The 15,282-nt window shown below is 49.5% G+C and overlaps 1 protein-coding gene across 2 annotated transcripts in view; it reads right to left on the bottom strand.

Annotated features, from left to right (window-relative positions):
• Positions 1-15,282, bottom strand: part of RSPO1 (R-spondin 1) — a 37,023-nt gene that overhangs the window by 13,382 nt on the left and 8,359 nt on the right. For both annotated transcript variants that reach the window (XM_038758253.1, XM_038758254.1), the window contains exon 2: positions 6,327-6,748. In XM_038758253.1, the coding sequence (XP_038614181.1) occupies positions 6,327-6,420 (94 nt within the window). In that variant the 5' untranslated portion in view covers positions 6,421-6,748. The remainder of the gene's footprint in view (positions 1-6,326; positions 6,749-15,282) is intronic.

Below are 15,282 nucleotides of genomic sequence, written 5' to 3'. Positions count from 1 at the left end.
CCTGGCCCACACTAAGTGCTTCACAAATACCATTAAAAAACCGACAAAATAATAATAATAATGATGGCATTTGTTAAGCGCTTACTCTGTACAAAGCACTGTTCTAAGCACTGGGGGGGGGGGATATAAGGTGATCACGTTGTCCCACGTGGGGCTCACAGTCTTCATCCTCATTTTCAGCCAACTGTCGGCTGTGTGACTTTGGGCAAGTCACTTAACTTCTCTGTGCCTCAGTTCCCTCATCTGTAAAATGGGGATTAAGACTGTGAGCCCCACCATGGGACAACCTGATCACCTTGTAACCTCCCCAGTGCTTAGAACAGTGCTTTGCACATAAGTGAGTGCTTAATGAATGCCATTACTATTATTATTATTCTCTGTGCCTCAGTTACCTCATCTGTAAAATGGGGATTAAGACTGTGAGCCCCCCCATGGGACAACCTGATCATCTTGTAACCTCTCCAGCGCTTAGAACAGTGCTTTGCACATAGTGAGTGCTTAATAAATGCCATTATTATTATTATTCTCTGTGCCTCAGTTACCTCATCTGTAAAATGGGGATTAAGACTGTGAGCCCCCCCGAGGGACGACCTGATCACCTTGTAACCTCCCTAGCGTTTAGAACAGTGCTTTGCACATGGTAAGTGCTGAATAAATGCCGTTATTATTATTAGATACTTAGAACAGTGCTTTGCACATAGTAAGCGCTTAACAAATGCCATTATTATTATTGTTATTTTACAGATGAGGTAACTGAGGCTCAGAGAAGTTAAGTACCTTGCCCAAGGTCACACAGCAGACATGTGAGGGAGGCAGGATTAGAACCCATGACCCCTGACTCCCAAACCCGGGCTCTTTCCACGCTGCTTCTCAAACAAAAGGCAAACAAAAAACTACTGCTACAAATACGCACGTGCTCCAAAGTGGGAGCATTTGGGGAGCTGTCCTGGACTCTCCAACCCAGATCTGGGAGTCTAAACCCCTGGAGACCTGTGGTGGACTCGGCTTCCCAAGACGAATGGGAATTCGTCTTGGGAATTGGCATTCTGGCAGCTCTCCCGCATTGCTCCAACCTGGTTTCAGGCCTTGCCTGGCCAAGGGAGAGGCAGATCTGGATTCAGAAGGCTACGAGAAGCAGCGTGGCTCAGTGGAAAGAGGGTACGGGTTTTGGAGTCAGAGGTCATGGGTTCAAATCCCGGCTCCGCCGACTGCCAGCTACGTGACTTTGGGCAAGTCACAACTTCTCTGGGCCTCAGTTACTTCATCTGTAAAATGGGAATTAAAACTGTGAGCCCCCCGTGGGACAACCTGATCACCTTGTAACCTCCAAAGCGCTTAGAACGGTGCTTTGCACATAGTAAGCACTCAACAAATACCATTATTATTATTATTACGAGAAAGGCAGCGGGGCCCTTAGAACTGTGCTTGGTATATAGTAAGGGCTTAACAAAAGCGCTTACTGTGGGCAGAGCACTGTACTAAGCGCTTGGGAAGTTGGGAAGCAGCGTGGCTCAGCGGAAAGAGCCCGGGCTTTGAAGTCAGAGGTCATCGGTTCAAATCCCGGCCCTGCCACTTGTCAGCTGTGTGACTTTGGGCAAGTCACTTCACTTCTCTGGGCCTCAATTACCTCCTCTGTAAAATGGGGATTAAGACGGTGAGCCCCGCGGGGGGCAACCTGATCACCTTGTAACCCCCCAGCGCTTAGAACAGTGCCTTGCACATAGTAAGCGCTTAATAAATGCCATCATTATTATTATCAGCATCATCAAGGAGGAGAGTTGGGGGTTCAGGCCAGAAACTGACAGGGCGGGAATGTTCCCACCCATCTTAGGGGGCTCTGCTCCCCTCCCCTGAAGAGATGGGGTTACGAGCTTCCTGAAAACCCTGCTGCCCAGAGGGAAGTTGAAGGTCCAACATCTTCCTCTAGACTGTGAGCCCACTGTTGGGTAGGGACTGACTCTATATGTTGCCAACTTGGACTTCCCAAGCGCTTAGTAGTACAGTGCTCTGCACACAGTAAGCGCTCAATAAATACGATTGATTGATTGATTGATTCCTCACCCAGCATCCCGAAGGATGCGCCACATTAATAATGAGGTGGTCCCCGGGGGCTTCAGAAGGCAGGCTCCTGGGGTCAATGGGCGCTGGCCAAATATCCATTTTGGCCACTGTCTAAAGTGGCCCTGCCTTTGCCCCAATCTGGTTGTTTTAGAGCTTAGTTGATTTTTTTTTAATATCACTGGTGATTCAGATGCTCTCTCTCCACTCACCTCGACTTCTCTCCCGATCTGGACTCCCTTCTCTGTCTCTCTCCTTCCTCTGTTTAGGTCTGCCTCTTTTTTGGCCTCTCTGTCTCTTTCTCTTCTCCTCCCTCTGTCTTTCTCTCCCGGTCTGGAATCTCTTCTCTGTCTCTCTCCTTCCTCTGTTTAGGTCTGCCTCTTTTTTGGCCTCTCTGTCTCTTTCTCTTCTCCTCCCTCCGTCTTTCTCTCCCGGTCTGGAATCTCTTCTCTGTCTCTCTCCTTCCTCTCTTCAGGTCTGCCTCTTTTTTGGCTTCTCCGTCTCTCTTCTCCTCCCTCTGTCTTCCTCTCCCTCTCTCCCTGTCTGTCTCTGGATGCTGATTAGAAACCGCAAAACCACGTCTAAATAAAACAACAATAACGAGGGGGAAGGGAAAAAAAAAAATCAAAGCCCCTCCGCTGATTAAACATAACCGGCTCTAATTGCTCCTTAAGCGGGGATTTTCGGCTTCAACAGCTCTCTGTGGCTCCCCCCACCAGGGTGGTACCCTGGCCTCCGGCCTCAGAGGCCAGAGGAGAAAAGGTCCTCGTGAAAGCCAGCCTTGCAGAAAGTCACTTGCCTGTCTGCCCAGAGCCAGCCACAGTGGATAGTGGCTGTTGGGCAGTATGACCCTGGGCAAGCTTGAATTGCAACAGGAGGGATTTAGGTTAAACTTTAAAACTTCCTGATGGGGAAGATTCGTAAGCCCTGGAATGGACAACCAAGGGAGATTATGGAATTCCCCTTAAGGTCGGGGAGTGGGGAGAGGGGGCTCACCTCAAACCGTCCAGGATGGCTGACATGCAGCCTTGCCTAGAGACAGGGGGATGGACGGAATGGCCCCCAAACGTCCCTCGGTTGAAGTGCTCAACAACCAAATCTGAGAAGCCCCTGGGTCTGTTTCACGTCCATTTGGCCTTCCTCCAGGAGTGTCCCCTTTGGTCAAAGTGCTCACTGTGGGCAGGGAACGTGTCTGTTTATTGTTCATTCATTCAATCGTATTTATTGAGCACTTACTGTGTGCAGAGCACTGTACTAAGCTCTTGGGAAGTATTGCGTTGTACTCTCAAGTGTTTAGTACAGCACTCTGTAAACAGTAAGCGCTCAATAAATACGAATGAGTGTCTAACTTGCATCCCTTAGCCCAACTGTACATGTCTTGTACTCTCCCACTTGGTACAGTGCTCTGCACACAGTAAGCCCTCAACAAATACTCCTGAATGACTGAATGATTGAATACCCATCTGTTTCTTCTCATCTTCCTCCTCTCTCTAATATATTTTGTAACTGTCGTCCCCATCAGACTGTAAGCTCCTTGAGGGCAGGAACCATGTCCCCCAACTTTCCCAAGTGTTCACACAGTTGGTGCTCAGTAAATCGCACCGATTGAATCAACCCCGACCACCAGCTTGACAACTAGTCTGGGGTTACAGTGCCTGGCACAGAGTAAGGGCTTAACAAATGCCATTATTATTATTATCATTATTATTATTATTATTATTATTACTACACTCTCCTGACACTGGCCACCGACTGAGAAGTTCTCTTCGGTATGGAACTGACGGAGGCAGGCGGAGCGAATCTCAGGGGTAAGCGAGACCGCGGAGCCGAGAGTTTGGCTTCTCTAGACTCTCTAATTATCATAATAATAATAATGATGGTATTTGTTAAGCACTCACTATGTGCAAAGCACTGTTCTAAACACTGGGGAGGTTACAAGGTGACCAGGTTGGCCCACGGGCGGCTCGCAGTTTTAATCCTCATTTTCCAGATGAGGGAACTGAGGCCCAGAGAAGTGAAGTGACTGGCCCAAAATCACACAGCTGACAGTTGGCGGAGCCAGGATTTGAACCCATGATCTCTGACTCCAAAGCCCGGGCTCTTTCCACTGAGCCACGCTGCTTCTCTAGATTGTAAGTTCTTTATGGGCAGGGATTGTGTCTGTTTATTGTTACATTTTACTCTCCCAAGCGGTTAGTACAGTGCTTCACTTCAATAAATACCAGCGAATGAAAGTTCCCAGAGCTGGAAAGAAACTTGAAAGAGCCAACCGGCCCAAATCCCACTTTCTCCAAGCCGGAGGTGTCCGGGCCCTCCAGGATAGAAAGGAATTCTGCTCCTGCTTTTAAAACCACCGGCATTATGAAGCCTCAGCTGCTCTCGGGAAGTTAGTACAGTGCTCTGCACACAGTAAGCGCTCAATAAATACGACTGAATGAATAGAAAGTGCTTAACAAGTACCACGGTTATTATTATTATTGAGAAGAAGTGCGGCCTAATGGAAAGAGTACAGGCTCGGGAATCAGGGTTCTTAATCCTGGCTCGGCCACTTGTTTTCTGTGTGATCTTGGGCAAGTCACTCAACTTCTCTGTGCCTCAGTTTCTCTACCTGTAAAATGGAGATTAAATCCTACGCCCCGCTACTTAGACTTTGAACTCCATGTAAAACAGGACTGCGTCCAACCTGAGTATCTTGTGTCTGCTCCAGTGCTTAGAACAGTGCTTGGCACATAGTAAGTGCTTAACGAATACTATGATGATGATGATGATTATCATCATCCTCCCAAGTGCTTAGTACAGTGCTCTGCACACAGTAGGTGCTCAAAAAATACCATTGATTGATTGACAGAAAAAAGGAGGCTGAGAGAAGCAAAGTACCTTGACCCCATAGAGCAGGTGTATGACAGTCAGAACTAGAATCCACAACTCCCGATTTATTTTATTTTAATGGTATTTGTTAAATGTTTACTATGTGCCAGGCACTGTACTAAGCACTGGGGCAGATACAAGACACGGACTGTGTTCTACCTGTTTAGCTTGTATATACTTCAGCGCACAGTACAGTGCCTGACACATAGTAAGCGCTTAACACAAATACCATTAAAAAAGAGTTAATCAGGCTGGTCACAGTCCACGGTCCACATGGGACTCACAGTCTTAATCCCCATTTTACAGGTGAGGTAACCGAGGTCCAGAGAAGTGAAGTGACTTGCCCAAGATCACTCAGCAGACAAGTGACTAGAAATCGGGTCCTCTGACGCCGAGGCCCACACTATTTTCGGTAATAATGATGGCATTTATTAAGTGCTTATTACGTGCAAAGCACTGTTCTAAGCGCTGGGGAGGTTACAAGGTGATCAGGTTGTCCCACGGGGGGGACTCACAGTCTTCATCCCCATTTTCCAGATGAGGTCACTGAGGACCAGAGAAGTGAAGTTGCCAACTTGTACTTCCCAAGCGCTTAGTCCAGTGCTCGGCACCCAGAAAGCGCTCAATAAATACAATTGAATGAATGAATTAAGTGACTTGCCCAAAGTCACACAGCCGACAATTGGCGGAGCTGGGTTTGAACCCGTGACCTCTGACTCCAAAGCCCGGGCTCTTTCCACCGAGCACTATGTGCCCCGGCGCTTAGTACAGTGCCTGGCACATAGTAAACAATTTAACAAACGCCGTTAAAAGAAATAAATCGGGAGTTGTGGATTCTAGTTCTGAATTCTAGTTCTAGTTCTAGTTGGCAGAAGCAGCGTGGCTCAGTGCAACGAGCCCGGGCTTTGGAGTCAGAGTTCATGGGTTCAAATCCCAGCTCCGCCAATGGTCAGCTGTGTGACTTTGGGCAAATCACTTCACTGGGCCTCAATTCCCTCATCTGTAAAATGGGGATTAAGACTGTGAACCCCCCGTGGGGCAACCTCATCACCTTGTAACCACCTCCCCAGCGCTTAGAGCAGTGCTTTGCACATAGTAAGCGCTTAATAACTGCCATTGTTATCTTTTAGACTGTGAGCCCACTGTTGGGTAGGGACTGTCTCTATATGGTGCCAACTTGTACTTCCCAAGTGCTTAGTACAGTGCTCTGCACAAAGGAAGCGCTCAATATGATTGATTGACTGTCGGACAGCTGTTCTGTGGGGTCAAGCTTCAGTAGACAACGCTGCTTTCCGACTCCCAGGGCCACCGGGCCCCCCCGAATGCCGGACCCCATAGGCAGCGGGCCAAACCCCAACCCCTGCCATGCCTCCCCCCAACCCCAAAACCCCACTCCGTACTTCGCCTCTGCCTCTTCCCCTTTGCCACTTTGCTGCCTGCAGCTAAGGCCGTCCAGTTCAGGATCACCAGCACTGCAAATAGTCCAAGCTGCATAGTAACTTCCCAGGGCCGGGGGTCTCCTAGCGGGAGGGGGTTATCCGGGGGAAGGGGGTCGAGGAAGGCGTCGGTGGTTCTGCTAACAGCCACGGGGCCTGCTGAGCGAGGAGAGTCTGTGGGCTCCAGGTACCAGACCGTGGGCTCCCAGCATAATCTCAGTGGCGGGAGACGGAGGCGACGGGCAGGCCGGCTCGGTGGTCACCCCCATAGGGACCCCGGGGGTCTGCAGATGCTCCCCCCCGCACCCCCGGCCGCTGAGACACCGGGGCCGTCACATCCGAGAGCGGTGGCCTGGAGCGCGTTCCATGGATTGGGGAGGCCGACCCTGCGGGGGAGAGCGAACAGTCAGTTATCGATCCATCAATCAGTCCGAGCGCTTTCCGTCGGCAGAGCACTGTACTAAGTGCTTGGGAGGGACATAACCAAAACTGGAGGACATCAAATCTTGGTAATTGGATGAAACAACTCATTTCTTCTAGTTCACTTCATCCCTCCTAGATTAGTGTGATTAGCAGAGAAGCTAAAATTAAAGTTGTGTCTCTCCCCCCTGTTATACGATCATGCCATTCTTGGGTTTTGCTAAATGTCCACTTGCTTTGCTGTGTGAAATTGCGGTCCTGATGTCTATCCTGAGCTCTCCTACTGCGAGCTCACCTCCTCCAGGAAGCCTTCCCAGACTGAGCCCCCCTCCTTCCTCTCCCCCTCCCTACCTCCTTCCCCTCCCCACAGCACCTGCAGTTTTATTACTCTATTTTACTCGTACATCATCATCATCATCAATCGTATTTATTGAGCGCTTACTGTGTGCACAGCACTGTACTAAGCGCTTGGGAAGTACAAATTGACTATTCTATTTATTTTGTTAATGACGTGCACCTAGCTTTACTTCTATTTATTCTGACGACTTGACACCCGTCCACATGTTTTGTTTTGTCGTCTGTCTCCCCCTTCTAGGCTGTGAGCCCGTTGTTGGGTAGGGACCGTCCCTAGATGTTGCCGACTTGGACTTCCCAAGCGCTTGGTACAGTGCTCTGCACACAGTAAGCGCTCAATAAATACGATTGAATGAATGAATGAATAATGATATAACAGAAACAGTCCCTGCCCACAATGAGCTTACAGTCTAGAGGGGGAGACAGTCATTAATAGAAATAAATACAAATAGTTCTGCAGTGGAGCAGGGCTTTCCTCTGTCAGGGGGGTCTCTCTGGCCCCAGCCACAAACCATTCCACCCTCCCCAGGCTCCTTATCTATCAATCATTTAATCATCATCAGAGGCATTTACTGAGCTCTTACTGTGTGCTGAGCACTGTACTGAGCCCTGAGGAGAGTACCATGGCCTAGCGGAAAGAGCCCAGAAGTTGGAGGATCTTAGTTCATCAATCATCATCATCAATCGTATTTATTGAGCGCTTACTGTGTGCAGAGCACTGCACGAAGCGCTTGGGAAGTACAAGTTGGCAACATATAGAGACAGTCCCTACCCAACAGTGGGCTCACAGTCTAAAAGGGGGAGGGAGTTAGTTCTAACTCCAGCTCTGCCAATTGCTTGCTGGGAAACCTTGGGCAATAATAATAATAATAATAATAATAATAATAATAATAATAATAATAATAACAATGATGGCATTTGTTAAGCACTTACTATGTGCAAAGCACTGTTCTAATCGCTGGGGGGATACAATGTGATCAGGTTGTCCCATGGGGGGCTCACAGTCTCCATCCCCATTTGACAGGCGAGGGAACTGAGGCTCTGAGTGGTTAAGTGACTTGCCCAAGGTCACATAGCAGACATGTGGTGGAGCCGGGATTCAAACCCATGACCTCTGACTCCAAAGCCCGGGCTCTTCCCACTGAGCCACGCTGCTTCCCTCACTTAGCTTCTCTGGGCCTCAGTTTCCTCAGCTGTAAAATGGAGATTATATAGCCATTCTGTCCCCTAGACTGTGAGTCCCACACAGGACAGGGACTGTGTCCAACCTAAGGAATTATACCTACCCAAGCATTTAGAAAAGCGATTGACACTTAATAAGCGCTTAACAAATACCGTAAAAAGGAGTCTATAGACATGTTCCCTACATACACCAAACTCCCACCTTACACTTAGGGAGGGCTTCCAGAGGTGATTTCTGCCCTTCCTCTGCCTTTGGAAGGGTCTTATTCTGGCCCAGTTGTCAACTTGTACTTCCCAAGCGCTTAGTACAGTGCTCTGCACACAGTAAGCGCTCAATAAATGCGATTGAATGAATGAATGAATTAGGGAGGAGGAAGAGGGGAAGGGAAGGCCTCTGCTGTTCTCCAAGACCCCGTAGAGAAGGGGCACTCAAATCAGTGCTTCACAATGCCTAGGGAAACGAAGTTCTCTATTTTAAGAGTCTCTCCTGTTGCAGCCTCACCCCAATCCCTCCTGCTCTGCCCTCTGAGAGCCCAGCAGGTGGTTGCCACCTGCCCCTCTAACTTACATAGCGGGAATCAGACTGATAGGTGAGCCCACTGTTGGGTAGGGACTGTCTCTATATGTTGCCAATTTGTACTTCCCAAGCGCTTAGTACAGTGCTCTGCACACAGTAAGCGCTCAATAAATGCGATTGATGATGATGAAAAAGAGAGAGAGAGACTGTGCCAGCCACTAGCACTAGAATCAACTCCTCTGCCCAGATTCTCGGTCCGGAAGCCTCAGGCTCGAGATCCGAGTCTTGTCCGTCGCTTCTGACGGGGAAACGTTCCCCCTCCTGCCATCACTCTCTGAGGAAAATGAAACAGGGCTGGTCTCCATCTTCTGGATGAGGTCGGGAAACCGGGAAACCACCCCCAGCCCAATTTTCTCTCAAATGGCCCTTTGAACTGGCCTCAGGGGCCTGGCTGAACCATCCTTTAGCTGGCTGATTGGGGCACTGTGGGCATTGTGCCAGGGGCGGGGGGGAAGGGGCAGTGGCGGTTAGTTGGGGCCAGGGGCAGGGGGGCGGTTAATGAAACTTCCAGGATGCCCGGAAACCTCTGACACAGCAGGCTGAGCCAGGGCCGCTGGACCCGTTCTGCCGCCGACCGAGTCATTATGTGAGGATCAAGCCACAGCGTTGGCCGGGCGGATGCCAACGGCCCAGAAAATGCTCTTAATCCCCTTGCGACAGAGCTGCCAGCCCCAACCCTGGCTGGGATGACCCCGATAACAATAATAATAATCAATCAATCAATCAATCGTATTTATTGAGCGCTTACTGTGTGCAGAGCACCGTATTAAGCGCTTGGGAAGTACGATGGTATTTGTTACACGCTTACTATGTGCCAAGAACTGTTCTAAGCACTGGGGTAGATACAAGGTAATCGCGTTGTCCCATGTGGGGCTCACACTCTTCATCCCCATTTCCCAGAGGAGGTAACTGAGGCCCAGAGAAGTGAAGTGGCTTGCCCAGAGTCGCACAGCTGATAAGTGGCGGAGCCAGGATTAGAACCCATGACCTCGGCCTCCCAAGCCCGGCCTCTTTCCACTACGCCGATCCCTCCCCTCCACGATTCCATCCTCGCCCACCCCATCCCCCTTCCCCACCACCTCGTCCCTCAACCAGCTTCCTAAGGAGTCAGAGGTCATGGGTTCAAATCCCAGCTCTGCCAACTGTCAGCTGTGTGACTTTGGGCAGGTTACTTAACTTCTCTGTGCCTCAGTTACCTCATCTGTAAAATGGGGATTAAAACTGTGAGCCCCCCGTGGGACAACCTGATCACCTTGTAACCTCCCCAGCGCTTAGAACAGTGCTTTGCACATAGTAAGTGCTTAACAAATACCATCATTATTATTATTATTATAAAAGACAGAAGATGGGGATGCGGGACTCCAGGTCCAGAGCAGAGGAAGGGATGAGGGAGGGAATTCTGGGGCCCCTCTGAGCTACCGATGACGCCTCACACACTGGCACACAGCAGGCGTATGCAGACACGCGTCCACACTCTCACCCTCGTGTACATTCATTCATTCATTAAATTGTATTTATTGAGCGCTTACTGTGTGCAGAGCACTGGACTAAGCGCTTGGGAAGTCCAAGTTGGCAACATAGAGAGACGGTCCCTACCCAACAGCGGGCTCACAGTCTAGAAGGGGGAGACAGACAACAAAACAAAACATATTAACGAAATAAAATAAATAGAATAGTAAATATATACAAATAAATAGAGTAATAGTCTTGCCTGACGCCTTGCTTCCCAGCTTCTCCCCCTCTGAACTTCCCGTGACTTTCCCTCCTGGTGGCTAATTCGCCTACCCCCTTCAGGGGTAGCAGTCAGGCCCTTTCATTCACTCATTCATTCAATCGTATTTATTGAGCGCTTACTTTGTGTACTAAGCACTTGGGAAGTCCAAGTTGGCAACATATAGAGACGGTCCCTACCCAACAGCGGGCTCACAGTCTAGAAGGGGGAGATAGACAACAAAACAAAACGTATTAACAAAATAAAATAAATAGAATGGTAAATATATACAAATAAATAGAGTAATAGTCTTGCCCGATGCCTTGCTTCCCAGCTTTTCCCAGCTTATCCCCCTCTCTGAACTTCCCGTGACTTTCCCTCCTAGTAGCTAACTTGCCTACCCCCTTCAAGGGTAGCAGTCAGGCCCTTTCATTCATTCATTCATTCAATCCTATTTATTGAGCGCTTACTGTGTGCAGAGCACTGGACTAAGCGCTTGGGAAGTCCAAGTTGGCAACACAAAGAGACAGTCCCTACCCAACAGCGGGCTCACAGTCTAGAAGGGGGAGACAGACAACAAAACAAAATGTATTAACAAAATAAAATAAATAGAATAGTAAATATGTACAAATAAATAGAGTAAAAGTCTTGCCCGACGCCTTGTTTCCCAGCTTCTCCCCCCCCTGAACTTCCCGTGACTTTCCCTCCTGGTGGCTAATTCGCCTACCCCCCTTTTAGACTGTGAGCCCACTGTTGGGTGGGGACTGTCTCTCTATGTTGCCATCTTGTACTTCCCAAGCGCTTAGTACAGTGCTCTGCACACAGTAAGTGCTCAATAAATTTGATTGATTGATTGATTGATTCAGGGGTAGCAGTCAGGCCCTTTCATTCATTCATTCATTCAATCGTATTTATTGAGAGCCTACTGTGTGCAGAGCACTGTACTAAGCGCTTGGGAAGTCCAAGTTGGCAACACATAGAGACGGTCCCTACCCAACAGCGGGCTCACAGTCGAGAAGGGCCTTGCCCTCTCACCCACCGGGCCCGGCCCCATCTCCAATAAATCATTTCCCTACTGGGGCTCACTGGGGGCTAGGCAGTTCCCAGCTTCCTGACTTTGAAGGTCTTTGCTAGTGGGTAAACACTCTCAAGTGGTTAAGCCGCCTGCCTGTAAAAAGTGTTTATCCCAGGCTGATGGGTCCAGCCTGGCTTTCTGCAGGGAAAAATCATAAACACCCGGTTCCCCCGCCAAAAAAAACCCAAATTCCCACCTCTCTGGCCCTCTCTATCCAGCCAGATGGCAGCAACCAGGGCCAGGAGAGATTTGAAGGCAGAGCTTGGTTCCTGGTGCGACAAAGTGACCTGAACTGATCAAATCCTACTGCCAATTCTTCCAGAAAATGGGATAATGACTTAGAGGCAGAGGGACAGAACCAGACTGGAAAGAGGGTGAGCCTTGGAGTCAGGAGATCTGGGTTCTAATTATTATTAATAATAATAATAATGTTGGCATTTGTTAAGCGCTTACTATGTGCAAAGCGCTGGGGGGATACAAGGTGATCAGGTTGTCCCACGTGGGGCTCACACTCTTAATCCCCATTTGACAGATGAGGTAACTGAGGCTCAGAGAATTTAAGTGACTTGCCCAAGGTCACACAGCAGACATGCTGGCGCAGCCGGGATTTGAACCCATGGCTTTGTTTTGTTGTCTGTCTCCCCCTTCTAGACTGTGAGCCCGCTGTTGGGTAGGGACCGTCTCTAGATGTTGTCAACTTGTCCTTCCCAAGCGCTTAGTACAGTGCTCTGCACACAGTAAGCGCTCAATAAATATGATTGAATGAATGAATGAATGACCTATGACTCCAAAGCCCGGGCTCTTTCCACTGAGCCACGCTGCTCCACTCTATCACTTGCCTGTCATGGGACTTTGGGCAACTCAGCTTCTCTGTGCCTCAGTTTCTTCAACTGTAAAATGGGGATTAAATATCTGGGTTTTTTTTTCTTGTTACTCTTTAGTGGTACTCGTTAATCGCACACAGTTTGTGCCAAGTACTGTACTAAGTGCTGGATAATCATTTTAGTTGCAATTCTCTGTCCCACAAGGGGCCAAGAGTTTAAGTAGGAGAGAATAGGATTTAATCCCCATTTTCAGATGAGGTAACTGAGGGACAGAGAAGTGAAGTGACTTGCCCAACGTCACACAACAGATAAATGGCAGAGCCGGGATTAGAAAACAGGTCTTCTGAAAGCAGGGAACAGTGCTTGGAGCATAGTAAGTGCTTAACAAACACTATAATAATAACATATATAATTATATATTATATATTATTATTATTCAGTGTGGCTCAGTGGAAAGAGCCCGGGTTTGTGGGTCAGAGGTCATGGGTTCAAATCCCGGCTCTGCCACGTCTGCTGTGTGACCTTGGGCAAGTCACTTAACTTCTCGGAGCCTCAGTTACCTCATCTGTAAAATGGGGATTAAGACTGTGAGCCCCAAGTGGGACAACCTGATCACCTTGTATCCCCCCAGCGCTTAAAACAGTGCTTTGCACATAGTAAGCGCTTAACAAACAAATGCCATAATTATTATTATTATCCTAGCGCCACCACATGTCTGGTGTCTGACCTTGGGCAAGTCACTTCACTTCTCTGGGCCTCAGTTCCCTCATCTGTAAAATGGGGATTAAGAGTGTGAGCCTCACGTGGGACAACCTGATCACCTTGTATCCCCCAGCGCTTAGAACAGTGCTTTGCACATAGTAAGCGCTTACCAAACAAATGCCATCATTATTATTATTATCCCAGCACCACCACATGTCTGGTGTCTGACCTTGGGCAAGTCACTTCACTTCTCTGGGCCTCAGTTCCCTCATCTGTAAAATGGGGATTAAGAGCGTGAGCCCCACGTGGGACAGGGACTTTGTCCAACCTGAATGACTTGTATCTACCCCTCAGTGGAAAGAGCCCGGGCTTTGGAGTCAGAGGTCATGGGTTCAAATCCCGGCTCCGCCAACCGTCAGCTGTGTGGCTTTGGGCAAGTCGCTTCACTTCTCTGGGCCTCAGTTACCTCATCTGTAAAATGGGGATTAAAACTGTGAGCCCCCTGTGGGACAACCTGATCGCCTTATAACCTCCCCAGCGCTTAGAACAGTGCCTTGCACATAGTAAGCGCTTAACAAATACCGTTATTATTATTATTAACAGCGCTTGGCACACAGTACGTGCTTAACAAGTACCATAATTAGGCTGGAGAAAACCGGTTACGGGGGGGAAGACTGAAGCCTTCAATTCTCCTTTTCCTTCCTAGTCTCAGCTGTGAAATCAGAGGCCCCAGAGCCTAGAAGAGGTCTGGCTCCATTTGTCACTAACGATCCCAAACCCAAACATCACCAGGTGGTGGGAGATTTATGTCCTTCTCCCTGAGGCAGGGAGGGAGTGGGATGAGGCTGCGGTGGGGGGCTGCGGGGAAGTGTGATGGAGGGGCACAACCTGCTTTGGGAGACAGCAGGTTGGGATGGGGGGGAGGTCCAGGGAAGGGGCCCCCCACGGGAGGATGGGGAAGGGAGCCCATGGCAGGAGGGCTGGGAACGGGCTTCCTTCTCGGTGGCTGGGATGACATTCCTGCTTCTTGTTTGCAATTCAATCAGGATAAATTGGTACTGTGGAGCCCTGATACAAACCCAAAAATGTAAACCATCCAGATAATTTACCATTAGTCCTCCCGCACTGGGGAGGGGGGAACGGGGCCCGGGCGGGGGCTGTGGAGGTGGGATAAGGGATTCGAGAGATTTGGAAGCGTAATCCGTAATAACCCCAGAGTCTCTGATGTATAGGCCTCCGGCGGGCCCACCCTAATGTAAACGGGATTACTGTGTCCGCCGGACACGAGCCAGATGCTTGGCAGTAGAGAGAGAGGTGCAGGGGGGTGGGGGGCAGAGAGACCCCTCCTCCCAGTGCCATCCCCTCAAACACACCCTTGACAGGAGTCTAACAACTCCCCTCCCCAGGGCTCTCGCTCCCACATCCTGTCTCCTCCCTTTCCCCTCTCCCAGACCCCTACACCCTGTTTTTTCTTTTAATATAGCATTTATTAAGTGCTTACTATGTGCAAATCACCACTCTAAGCGCTGGGGTGATTACAAGGTGATCAGGTTGTCCCACGGGGGGCTCACAGTCTTCATCCCCATTGGTAACTGAGGTGCAGAGAAGTGAAGTGACTTGCCCAAAGTCACCCAGCTGACAAGTGGCGAAGCTGGGATTTGGACCCATGACCTCTGACTCCAAAGCCCGGGCTCTTTCCTCTGAGCCACGCTGCTTCTCCACTCCTTCCCATCCCCACAGTGGGATCATTCCCAGGAGCAGGGGCAGAGGACTGGTGATACTGAGGTTCCCCAGGGGGAGAGAAGAGGGGGTCCCATCCCGTGCTCCTTCCCACCCCAAGCCCCCCATTCTAGGTCACCGTTGTCTTCCTTGAGCCCCCTGCTAATAGGGCATAGCAGAGCCAGGCCAATTGGCATCAGTCAATCAATCAATCAGTCGTATTTATTGAGCACTTACTGTGTGCAGAGCACTGTACTAAGCGCTTGGGAAGTACAAGTTGGCAACATATAGAGACAGTCCCTACCCAACAGTGGGCTCACAGTCTAGAAGGGGGAGACAGAGAACAAAACCAAACA

The sequence above is a fragment of the Tachyglossus aculeatus genome, chromosome 16 (genome assembly GCF_015852505.1).
Source record: "Tachyglossus aculeatus isolate mTacAcu1 chromosome 16, mTacAcu1.pri, whole genome shotgun sequence".
Classification (NCBI taxonomy): domain Eukaryota; kingdom Metazoa; phylum Chordata; class Mammalia; order Monotremata; family Tachyglossidae; genus Tachyglossus; species Tachyglossus aculeatus.
Note: the sequence above shows the minus strand (reverse complement) of the source record. Positions and strands in the feature narration are given on the sequence as shown.